The following is a 13,096-nucleotide window of genomic DNA, read 5'->3' as shown; positions in this document are numbered from 1 at the left end:
AATCTCTGTAAACTCATAAACAGGCATTTTTGATTCAATTGGAGAGAAGGATAGAGAAGAGCAGAGATGTTTGTAAAATCATTTGGAGTGTGTTGCAGAGAACAGTAACAGTGCCTGGGATAGACAGCTGGTTATTTGATCTGTGTGTTGCTGCCCAGTCTTTTGGTGTGTTACTAGGGAAAAGAAGTAATTATTTGCTATCACTGGGGAATCTGTTAAGAATAAACCCGTTTTCTAGCTGTCTCCAAAGGACAAGCATCCCTTCTCTTGGCTGCTGACACTGAGCACTAAACCTGAACTGCAGAGTTCAGAAACCAGAACCAATATGGAAGGATAGTGAGTGTTACAGAGCTGAAGAGACTGCTGCTTAAGGGTGTTCGCTTGGATTTTTATGATGAATTTCCAGTGGAACTTATCTTCAGAATGTGCCTTTTTGGAAAGCAAAATAAAGAGTAACAGCAGCAATTTTACACGTTACCATCCAGTTCTTAACAAAGAACCAGGAAGTACAGATCACAAATTACAGCATAAAGAGAATTGCTCTGAAGCAGTTTCAAGGGCCTTATTTTCTAGATAGGTTTTTCCTGTAAATACGTGGACTTTGTTTAGAGGTGTGCAATGGTTCCTTAGCAAGTTTACGGCACACACTGCAGTGACAAACCAACTCTGAGCCCTAAGGTGACATCCATATAAGAGCAGCAGGGACTTCTGGGAACTTGGGCTGCTTCTGTTGGTGTCATCACGTTTTTCTGTCACTGAGCTGCTTGCCTGGCCGTGTCATGGTACTTAGGACACTGCTGAGTGTTGGAGTCATCTGCCTGTGACTGATGGAGCATTTCATCACTCCTTTCCTTGTCCCCCACCTCCTCTCTGAAATGCATCACATCTGTATGGCAGCTTTGAGTAGTTTTGAGACTTCAGTCTATTGCTAAAGGCTATTTGAGTACTCTGCTGTGACCAATATGACCTGGAAGGAAAGCTACTTTGTACTTTTGTTTGAAAATGAGCTTGTTTCTGTTTGGATGCTTTTTACATATCTGGAGGTGAAGAGTATATATGGTATGAGCTGATGCGAGAACTGATTTTTCACCATTTTGTAGACTGCGTGTGTACTTGTTTGGAGAGTTGATTTCCTCTTCATCAGTGACTGTGCTACAAGGCCTCTCTTCGGAGCACAGCCAGGAATGGAAAACATCTACCCAAAGATGATGCAAAACCCTTTCTTGTTGAAAGGAGCTGAAATAATTGACTGCTACTGGCCATTAGATTATGTAATGTGTAGTTGAATGTGTCTGGTGTCCAGTAAACTGCATTTGCTGTATTAAGTTCTTATTATTCCCCTTTGAGAAGGTTTTGTGCCTCGAGTCGCTTATCTCAATGCTCTTCACTTTCATTTCAAGCCTGGGTTGAACAAGGTTTAGTATATGCACATACCCATGAAGCATTATTCCCTTCTTGCACTTTTTTGCCCCTCTCTCTGCAGTACTTTCAGGCATTGAGGTGTAAATATGTTTTTTTCTCTTGAAGCAGTGATTTTTGTTTCTCAGGACCTTGACCTTAAGTTTGCTTACAGAACCACCCCAGGCATACCCTTCTGTCATTCTTTAATCTGTTTGTTCTAAAGGGCCCCATTGTGATAGTTACTAGGTGACAAGGCACACTTTCTTTTTTCCCTTGTTAGTGAAGTCTTCTAGACAGCCACACCTCAGCTGAAGATTCCTATAGTTATCATTTAATACGTTTCTTTAGTTGTCATCTCACATGTATTTTGAAATTGGCTGAAACAAAGTCATTTCCTCCTTCTTGACTATTTACAACATAAGTGTTGAGAGTTTGGGTCAAATTCTATCTATTTAATGAAATTAAATGCTAGCATTAATAGTACATCTGCTTAGGAAAGGCCTTTGTAGCCAGGGATTTAAAAGAATTACGTTTGCATTCAACAGGAAGATTGAAAAGACAGGCAGTTTGAAATGGCACAATATTGAACTAAAACATACCAGAACCTCAGCACGTGCCTGTACTCACTGGATAGTAGTCTAGAGCAGGGCAAGGCGGTGTTCCTGATTAGAATTAGCAGTACTGCTGTGGGGGGAAGGATTTTCAACTAGTACAGCAGATGAATAGCCAAGGGATGAGGGTGCCAACAGCTTCCTTAAAAAGGTAGGAGTGTATGTACTTTCAGCAAAGGAGGAGGACCCAGTGTTACAGAAACTGCTTTTCTCCATGCCAGCGGATGGACTATGAAGTGAGAATTTGCTGTTAAAGCATAACCTTCTCTGGACTGCTGCTGAAGGTAGCTACAGGAAATTTTTTTTTTTCTTCTTTTTGCTGGCCTGTTACAGGAGCATGTATTGAGATTTTTGATGTTCTCCCAAGAGAATCAGTTACTTACATTGTGTCAGATACTTCCTTGAAAAGCTTAAATGAATCATTGTCGTATTTGTTCTTACTTATATCATTTGGTTAGCAGTTAATAGAAGATGTTTCTGTTATGTAACAGAAAATGAATGAAAAAATTGCTGTTTCCTGAGTCTTTGCATTCCCTGACATACCTGGGAGACATTCGTATTTAAAAGCTGGTGTGCTGTTCACTCAGTCTATTGGCCAGCTCTCTGCTCCCTGCCTCTGATTGCAGTCAGTTGTGCTATCAGCACTTTAGCAGATGAGCACATCTCAGTGTAAGTAGTGTGATAAATGGTTGTAACCCTTGCCAGTACTAGCCTTTAATGTTGTGTGTCCTGTGCCTGCTGTTTAACTACTTACTCATTTTAGATATTACGTTGGAACTTGGAGATCATATGTGCTGATGCAGATTTAAACTTAGTTTTGTGAATAATTATGAAAAGTATGTATGCTCTTTGCATCTTTGAAGAACACATCTGTGATGAGAAAAAACACTAGCTGTTTTTAAAAAAGGCATTTCTGGTTTTGAAGAGTTCAACTTGCCTCTATTCTGATGCCTAGGGAGATGTTTTGCAGGCGTGGCTGAGCTGTGCTCGTGTTCCTCATTCCTGCTGCTCACATTAGCAGGGTCTGAATTGATGCATTTCTACTCACGTTGCTTTGTATCACTGCACTGGGGGAAAACAGCCGGCTGCCTCCTCTGCTGTGGAACAGAAGCAAGAGCATGGGGAAGGTGTGTTAGAGTGTCAGACTAATTTTGAGCTGTAAATCAGAGGAGGAGGACGACTGGTCAGACCAGTTACGTGAGTCCAGTCACAGCAAAGAGTCCTGTCACAGCTGCAGAAGCTGTCACAAGGCAGTGACAGAGCTTTTCACATGCTGCCCTAGATGGATGGCAGTCATTCGTGGTATGTGGGCAAGCAGGCTTGGGCTGGGCTACTCAAAGTGCTGCTTTGAGAAGTTCCTGCGGCACATGCAGCAGAAGGAACTTACAGTGAGGGGTGGGACAAACATCACACGGATGGGACCAGGAGCAACACACTTTTACCCTACTGTTAAGATGATCATCAGGCCTAAGGAAGGAGCAGAGCAGGTGGTTGAAGGTAGAAACTTTGCAAAACAGTGCAAGCACTTTGCTGTCACTCAACACAGTGTGTGCTTGTTTGATGTTTAAGCATATCACATAAGCCAGTTCATTTGCTTCAGTCAAGATTTTCCTTTTTGATTGTTTTTGATGCATTCTGAAGACGTCAGAAAGGCACTAAACTGTTTTGTTTTCTTAATGCAATATATGTAACCTTAGTACTTCCCTGATTTTGGAAAAGTCATTTATAAGGATGAGTAGGGTATTAGAGGATGGATATTAAACCTGGAAAGGCATGTAGCTCCTATCAGGTGGTGTCCAAATATTATCTGGAGCTTGATGGATTTGTATGTTTGATATGAAACAGTCAAATATTAGCATGTTTCATTTCAACTGGCTACTGCTGGACTGTGTTGATCCTTTTATCACACAAAATGTTTTGCTTACAAACCGTGAGCCTTTTCTTTAGTGACATCACTGCAGTTTTCTGTCTCTGGTATCATATTGGAAGTATCTATTATATTCAGTTGCCTGAGGTAGGCATGACAAACTTAGGATATTCAAGAGACATTTGAATATCAGTATGAATTTGCATTGACACCTGCTCCACATGATTTCTTTGTCTGGACATTTTTGGTGTGAAAATAAATTGTGATCCTGTGATGAATTACTTAATTTCTATTTAAAAGTTAGTAATTAGAACGTAAAAGCTAATACTATTCGGGGGGGGGATCTATGTATTTAATGACCAGGTGCAGATAGGTGCAGGTAAATTTGGGCAGATAAGGCTAAAATCCAGTGTATTGGAATCATAAAGACTGAACTTAATGTGGTAAATTATATTCTAGGTACCACTGAAAATTAAACTGTAACCGCAGGGAACACTGAGTCATCATAATTTACTTTTCATCCTTTAACTGATTTGTATAATCATTACTCATATTCCCCATGAGTTTGATATAAAAATCTACACTTTTTAAATGAGTAATAATAACTAAGTTATTTTGGATATTAAGTCAGTGGCTTTTTTTTCTTCTCCGTCACTGAGTTGTGCAAATAATTGTATTTCTGCTTCCATGTAGATTAGTCTTTGTAATACTAATTCACAGTATTATTTACAGAAGGAAGTAACACAGTAAAAAGAAAACTTAATGACCATCCTAATGTACTCTCTTAACAGGGCTGTATTTTTCACTTGTTGCTTCCATATGGAGATAAATACCTTCCAGTTTGCTAACTGGACTGGAAATTTTGTGTGTAACAACCAACATGGAAGTTCATGTATACGATTTTAACACTCCCTTTCTTGTAGTAATGGTGAACTGCAGCAGCTGGGCAGTCACAAGCAGGTTTGAGGCAGTGCATCAAACAACTGCACATTTCGGGAAGTTCTGTAACACTTCAGAAAGTACTTTAAAAAAGGCTTAAATTGAGGTAAAAAAACCCTCTGATCGTTACAGAGAAAGCATCATCAAGAACTTAGACTGGTGTAACTACTAGAGAAAAAACCAGTTCTTCAGCTTTATGCTAATACAGTGTCTTTTACAGCTGAGTGTGTATTACAAACTACTTTTGGGAAGAGGGAACAGATACTAGAAGGTGAATTTTTCTTCCGTCTTAACTGCATAATTTGCAAATTATCTTTCAGTTATTGATTGTTTAAAGTGCTCTAGTCTGAAAGCATTGGTTTTTAACAGCATTTTAATTAAGTAGGAACTAATGTGTTCTGCTGCTATTAAACTGAATACTTTCTCTTGCAGTTATGTTCATTTTTGGTTGCATGTTGAGATTGTCAGTTGAGGTTGGTGTTTTTGAGAACGGTAGTACATTGTGAACTTCCGTTACCAGCAGACATTATCAAAGGGTAGATAGATTCCAAAAGAGCATTTGTTTGGACGGCACAAACCAAGTGGTGGGGTTTCCTGGTTCCAGTGTTGACCTAAACATAAATCTTTTGAAGCAAAGGGGAATTAGGGATTTTATTAGTACCAGAGAAGATCTGTTTGTAAAACGGGGAATCCTTGTGAAAGTGTCACATTGTATAGACTCTCTCATTCCCGATCTCTATTCTCATTTGTACCTCTCCCTAACTGCTTATGGTCTGGTTCCTACTGATTTGTACTGGGTTAGAGGCTGTAGCATTGAGGATTTTTTTTGGATTTGAGACCAAAAAAGGAAAGGTGGTTTGCTTGTTTCTTAAAAAATGTGTGCTTCTCATTTGCTGATTTGTGACTCTTGTCCAGGTGTGATACATTCCCTTCTGTACTCCAAGCTGAATGCTCAGTTTCCATGTGCTTCCCTCTTGTTGATTAAGTCCCAGTTGTAGCCCAACTGTTGGTTTCAGGTTGAGTTGGTGTTTTGTGGGGTGGTGTTTCCTGGTAGAAACAGCTGGGCTGAAGCTGCTTTTTGTGCCTAACAGTGAAAGGTGACAGTGGTAGCAATTGAGGACAGATCTAATGGGACTCCTGTCCCTCTGTTTTAACAATGTTGAGCCTCAGTAGGAAGTGGTGGTTAATAAGGCAGGACTCTGGGGGAGTGGAGTGAAGCCAAGTAGCACAAAGGGGTTTCCTTTGAGGCTGAGGCAAAGGGAGGAGCATGGAGCAAGTACCTGAGTGGCTCAGATGGTGTGGCTGTTGTAAGGGAGAACTGAACAAGTCAGAAAGTAAGGATGGAAAAAATTTGTGGCATGTAAGCACTTCCTTTGAGATGACGCTTGGAATAGCAGAGTTGAATTTATAAATGAAAAATTTGCCTCGTTTTAAGTAGCCTAAATTATCTGGTGTAGGAGGATAAGGTTGCATATAAAAGTTAAGACTGCTGTAATGAATTTCTCCTAATGGAAGTAAGGGCTTCTTGTGCTTGCTAAAAATGCCAGTAGTCTTTTCAGACACACAGCCATCTGGGATTCTGGAAAAAGAAGATACAACATTATACCCAGGCTCTTCCAGAAGTATTCTGGCTATTTGGATCTCAATATGGTGTCCTTCTAGTGAGCTTCTACAGAGCTTTTTAAGTCCTTGCTCTGCAAGCTACTGTTTGAGAGAGCAGATCTGCCAAAGACCATCTGTGCTCTTCCACAGGGGATTTTGGTTGCTTGAAAGCAGATGGGAAAAGAGAATCTCACCCCCATCCACCCCCAGCCCCTTCCCTTAGGTTCCTGGGTACAGATGCATTTTGCTGTAAGGATGCTCAGTGAGGACGTGGCAGTAAGGAAATTGGATATTCTGGCTGGACCAGGGAGTCATCCTATCTTGTAAAAATAAGTCAGTCAAGACATATTGTTGCTTTCAGATTGCTTGTAGGAAAGTGAAAGCTGTAAGATCCTAGATTCTTAATTATTTTTTTAATGTATTGTCATTAAGTATTTTTTAGAAGTGATTACTTGGAATTTTTGTGGATTTAAATGGCAGAGTTATTAATTTTAAAAGGTGCTGCTTTTTTATTGTCTTGGTATTTACTATCTCACTGCCTCCTGTTCGCTATCCCTGGTTTCTCACCTTCTCTTAGAAAAACTTGTATTGGAGCATTTACTTAAAAGTTGGGCTGAAAGAGCAACAAACTCTATATAACACTTACCTAAATACTTTTGCACTTTGAATTTTATTTTCTAGTAGCCGTTATTTTCCTTATCTCAATCTCTTTTGATATTGTATATAATATGTTGCAATATGAATTCTACATCTAGATTTCTGAAGGAAGATTATGGAGGAATATTTACCAGAAATGCAGAGCACACTGGAGCCAGTCAGTCTGTCAGATGATGCCTCTTGCAAGTCCCCGGATGATGAGAAGTCTGGTAAAACATCTGGAATGGAGGACTGCTCAAGCATCAGTTGCGCTGGAGGTGATGCTGGTGTCTTGGAAAGGGAATCGAGTTTGTTGCCCTCAGATCAGGATTCAGCAGCTGTTGACATAAGCAGCAATGGGGTCCCAGCAGAAGGACAGCAGCAGTCTGGAGGGGCAGACTGCTCTGCTAATGCCTACTGTGAAAGGCAGGCAGAAGGCTCCACAAAACCAGAACTTTTACCTAGTGAAGAACTTGAACAACACGATCCAAAAACTAACCAGACAGAACAATCATTAATGGAAATATTACAGGATCTGAGGGAGGAATCTGACTTTGTGAAAAAATCGAGCGATAAAATCTATTCAGAAAGCCCTTATGACACAGACTGCACAAAGAAGCTTATTTCCACAATACATCAGACTTCCTCACAGGAGGATTTGCTAAAGGAAATAGAGTCTGAACTCTTATCCACGGATTTTTCAAAGGGACCAAAGCTCCCCAATGGTGTGCAGAAGGGAGAACATGCCTTGGCTGTGTTTGAAAAATGTGTGCAAGATAAATACCTGCAGCAAGAACAAACCATTACAAAGTGAGTATTTGAGTATGAGCATCATGGTTGGACCTGTGTGCTGAACAATTCTGGCTGCATGTTATGTGCACCAGCATACAACATTTTGGTATGAAGCAAGTTGTCTTGAGTTGGTATGAGAATAGTTAACGAGCTTTTTTTGATTGTTTTTTAAGGAAAGAATCATTTTTACTTGTGGTATGTACTTGTAAATAAAAGTGTGTGCTTTGATGTCTGAATTCTTGCAGGATTTGGCAGGAACGGAATAGCCAACTGTGTCATTGAATACCCTGCCAATGTCTAGAATTACTTAAATACTGCAGCAGTAATGGTGATATAAAAATAGTCCAGGATTCATTCAGTCCGTATGTGTCTGTGGAGAAATGAGCCTTTGAAAGTACTAACTCCCACAATGGGCATTTTATTTATGTTTAAAATTACTTGTTTCTTTTTCAAGTAGTATTCAGTCTCCTGCCATCATCCAGCAAAGTTGTTAATCAGCTGAGAGTATTGTTTGAGTTGGAAGTGTCATTTATAGATGAACTACACTTTTCCACATTTTATAGGAGGACTTCTGAAATGCTTGGCTTGTAAGTGTTGCTATAATGAACTGTGCTTAATAGTTCTGCTAGGCAGTATTCAACATGAATATTTCTGTTCATCAAAAGCCAGTTCATTTCTTGATTTCACAATTCCTTACTTGATGTTTAATACTTTGTTACCTCTTTAGAAATGTTTTTTTGCTAACAAAATGTAGCCTCTAACTTCTTATTTATTCCTTTTTGTAGAGCTGAAAATGAGTGTCCTACTTTTCATATAAGGCTCTCCGAAATCATTTTATGGGAGGACATCAAAGGAAGGGAAACCAGATAGAGGAAGAGAGTTCCCAGTAGGGAAAGTATTTTCTTGCACTTCACTGACAGAAACCATCCATGTGAGGAAAGTCACCTGATGACAGGAAAGCTGGAGAGTGCACAGTTAGACATTCAGAAGTTACAGAGGAGGAGTGGGAATCTGAAGTGGTGGGTGTGTAGAGAGGGGTAATTCGAGGAAATCATGAGGTAAAGAGTTTTACTTGTTCATGGTAGAGGCAGAGCAGCATTTTCAGCCTCGGAATTACTTTCTTAGAGACAAGTGTTTATATATGTGTGTATGTTATGTATGCCTCCAGAAGGCTTTATATAAAACCGTGTCTCTTTTTTTGGCCAGCTGCACCCATCTGACACTTGGCAACTCACCTCAAGAGTGTGAAACTGCTGTGGAACATTTTGGGTTTGGTCCAAAGGGTATTCTGGGTTGTATTTGTTTTGTCCCTTACTTTATGATCAGCAGAATTTCTTGTAACATCGTTCTGGAAGTAGCCCAGTTGTCTCCTGTGATCAGATCTAAATATGTACGTGAGCAGCTGTGGCGTGAATTAAGAATTTGTAATCCTGGAATATTCATTAATAGATTAAAAAGCAGATCACAAGTGCTAAGCTCTCTATAACTGATGGTTTTGAATTCCTTATAATTTAGGAGACTGGTTAGAGATTTTTTTTTTTTTTCAATAGAGGGGAGGGGATAAAGGGATGCTTAAGTATCTTTTTCAGGTGAATGCATGCCTCCCAAAAATTCATGCAATTAGTGGCCTAAAATACCCACCATGTAGTAGTATCTGCAAACATGTAAATACGTTTGAGACTCTTTATTTAGCAGTTCTGACAATGTAATTTCTGAGTTTTATGCTAGAATGTCAAGATAGGTGTGGTCAAACAGCTGAGCTGAACTGGAACTATTGGTAAAAATTGAAAATGGAGACTTGTTACCTACTTAGGACTTAAAAAAATCAGGATTCTGTTTCTTACCAGGTTGTGAACCTGGTAAGAACATGGGTTCTTCCATGTGAACTTTTGAAAAGTCCACGAAATTAATAAACTCTTGTGTTTTCAGACATTTGACTGGTGTAACTATCTGACTGAAAGTTACTGTCTTACATTACCTTAAAATTACTAACATTGACAGTTTTGTAATTTCATAGGGTTACCAAATGTCCCATGTCATTATGCACCACAACAGCACTAAAATGCTGGAAACAAGCAATTTCCTCAAAGGAGGTTGCTGCTTGCTGTTTTGGAGTTAAGTTCTACTTGCACAACATTATTTTTTTTTTTCTTGTAAGGCTTTCATGGAGTTTTTTAGGGTTTCTGGCTTCCCAATAAAATTTGCAGATCGAAGAGCAAAAACCATGTATCTCAAAATTGAAAACGACCAACCAAAAAAAAAAAACCAGTACTGATGTACCTTGTTTTTATTTTTTTTTTCTTTACAGATTGATTAAAGAAAATAAAAAGCATCAGGAACTGATTTTGGAAATCTGCTCAGAAAAGGACAACTTAAAAGATGAATTGAAAAAACGAACAGAAACAGAAAAGCAGCACCTCAGCATTATTAAACAGGTAAGGATAACAAAACGGAAGTGCTGGTTAGAATCTCACTTGTATATTATGTAACTCTTGCCACTGTTTAACCCATGTTTATTATCCTAAGCTTTTTAAGAGGATAAATCTGTTCTTGTATTCCAAGAAATCATCTAAAAGCCTTTAGTGTCTTTGGATAAACTGACTTTCAGGTACTAAATTCACGCCTTTCCTCAGGGACAAGTCAAGGAGGACCATGGTGTGTGCATTGGTGTAGGCTGGTTTTAGTGTGGGAGGAAAAGGTTTCACACCAGGTGTCACTGCTTGTCTGTTATCAGCTATCTGCTGATGTCCCTGCAGCTGGCTGGCCAGCTTTAGGAACTGATTATAGGTTATGTTTTGGAAATCTGGCAAGAGATAGCATTTAAAATACAAATTTCTGTTTGTCCAGGTGCTGGTGACTATCATGGTTGTCAGGTTTCTTTGTTGGTAACTGCATCACACAGAAATCTATTCACAAAGCAGGGTGTCAGGCTTGAAGTATTCTAGAGGAATATATTCATGTGATATATTCATATATTCATGGTTAATTTCAGAGAATATTTGAAAATCCATGGTGTGATTGAAAATTGAATTGGAAAGTGTTATTTTTAGGCTACAAATTGGAATTGCTTGCTCCTGAATAAACCAGTATGAGCAGCTCCCTCATTCTTTCTTGTCTGTATTTCCATGATAGCACTGTATGATTTCATGAAGCTCTATCATGCAGCAATTACTTTATTCCATTCTGGAATAAAGGATTTGTGAGGGTGTTTGTGATATTACATGCTTGCAAGTGATTTCAGAAAATATTCTTTGGACTGTAATGGTTTTATACAGTAGTTGAGAGCACCTGGAGTCATAAGAGACATTGCAGTGAAACACTTGGAGTTTTTCATTTGTGATGGGAGTGTTTTATTACTGGTATTTATGAATTAGTGTTTATGGTAACTTTTAAGTAAATGAAGGCTTGGCTGCACTCACAGCTCTAAACAAACTCTACCTGCCTGTTTGTACACGTGAAGCTTTTTGTCTGGTGCATGATGGGTTTGCAGAGCTGAACAGAGTGTGGTGAAGTCATGGTGTGGTAACAGAAGCAAATTAGGTGGTTCTTGCCTCTTGCATAGCAGCTTGGGATTGCACAAAACGCAAGAGACTGACCCTGAGATCTCGCCCCTTCTCCCCCAAAGCAAACAAAACCCCCTTAGCTGGGTGAATTGGCTTTCCCCTAGGACAAGAGGAGAGTCGTTAGGCACAGCTTGAACAACGTTTGGGCAGTGCCACAGCCTTTGCAGCCACCACACTGCTCCTGCTGGACTTGCATGACTTGGCAGGGAACACACCCTGGGAAGTGGTCCAGTTAACGCTGGGGATTATTCTTAAGCTGCATCAGGTCTCTGACTTGGTTCACTAGGTGGCTAAAAATGTGCCAGCACAGTGACTAAGCTCATCTCTATTTGCTGAGTGATTTTTCAGTGAATTAATTCCCAGCCCAGTTCAGTATGCATGCATGGCTGCTTTGCTGGCACGGTGAAGGATATGGCGCGAGAATAGGAACAAAAGGGTGGAAGATGCAGCAACCTCAGATAGCAGCCAGCTCTGCTCTGGCAGCTCAGCACTTGCTGTCCATCTATTACTTTGTGTAGTAAATTACTGTGCCTTGTGTTTTACTTGATTTGAAGCATCTTCACTCTCACTGAAGATAAGAATTGACATCTTTTCATGCTTTTACTGTCATGCAAAGCTAGATGTTGATATGGGTGGTTGCAGCTTGACAAGTGTGAAATATAGGTAAATATCTGTTGAAGCATCTAATTTTGTGTGAAATATGCCTGCCTGTATAAACCATGATCAAAGAGTTATTGTCTCTATAATTATGTCATGATGTTGTATTTTAGCTGGAAGCAAGAATAGAAGAGCTTAATAAAGAAGTGAAAGCTAGCAAAGACAGACTTGTAACTCAAGATGCAGCAGCCAAAAATACTATTCAGCAGTTGCATAAAGAGATGGCCTTTCGAATGGAACAGGTAATATGGAAAACCTTAAACTATTGAGCCATCTCCGTTATTGAAAAAACTTGGTTCTTGTAGGAAACATGTTGGATCAGTAGGTAAGACAAAATTTTCCAAAATTGGAACTCCTAATGTGCAGTTATATCTGCATATTTGATAACTGTCAGCAGTGAATTTCCAAATAGCTGTTAACACTTCAGAGTGCCTGAAAGCTCTTTAAAAAAATACCTATTTTTATATGTATTGAATTCAGCTCTCAAGGAAATCTCATCTTCTTTACCTGTAAGCTGAACTTGATTCAGAAGGAGCTAAAAGCTGATAGTAGCATTTTTCAGACAGGATGTCAGAAAATTAATATTTTTCTCAATTCCAGCACAAAGCTCTTATTTTGTCTTTATGTATTATTGAAATCTGGGAATTTTTTTCCTTCTTAGTATCATATTATGCCAAGTATTTTCTCTGTTGCATGTATTCTAAAGCTCAGTGTCTGATTTTAGGGTTTTTGTTTTTTTTTTTTTTTTTCTATTTTGAAGCAGAACTTGCTAATGCTGGGGTGGGGGCATCTGTAAAATTAAGCCACTGAAAGGGAGCCATCTGAAAAATTAGCCACTGTATAATGATTGTGCAGTTGGCATGTGGATGAGGGAAGACAGAGGACCGCTACTGAGTATTTGCAAAATTATTTTGTTCCTAAACTTTATACTTCTTTCCTTCTAAACAAGAATTTACTAATGTATTGATAACTCATTTGAGATGTTCAGCTGTGAAGATGCAGCTGCTTAGATATATGTTCACTGTTAG

At 39.3% G+C, this 13,096-nt stretch overlaps 1 protein-coding gene across 3 annotated transcripts in view; it reads left to right on the top strand.

Moving 5' to 3' along the window:
* CCDC186 (coiled-coil domain containing 186) overlaps positions 1 to 13,096 on the top strand; it is a 35,595-nt gene that overhangs the window by 6,672 nt on the left and 15,827 nt on the right. For all 3 annotated transcript variants that reach the window (XM_082286189.1, XM_082286190.1, XM_082286191.1), the window contains 3 exons: positions 7,176 to 7,866; positions 10,157 to 10,283; positions 12,182 to 12,310. In XM_082286189.1, the coding sequence (XP_082142315.1) occupies positions 7,193 to 7,866; positions 10,157 to 10,283; positions 12,182 to 12,310 (930 nt within the window). In that variant the 5' untranslated portion in view covers positions 7,176 to 7,192. The remainder of the gene's footprint in view (positions 1 to 7,175; positions 7,867 to 10,156; positions 10,284 to 12,181; positions 12,311 to 13,096) is intronic.

The sequence above is a fragment of the Coloeus monedula genome (genome assembly GCF_965178545.1).
Source record: "Coloeus monedula genome assembly, chromosome: 8".
Classification (NCBI taxonomy): Eukaryota; Metazoa; Chordata; class Aves; order Passeriformes; family Corvidae; genus Coloeus; species Coloeus monedula.
The sequence above is the reverse complement of the archived record's forward strand: the minus strand, read 5'-3'. Positions and strand labels throughout refer to the sequence as shown.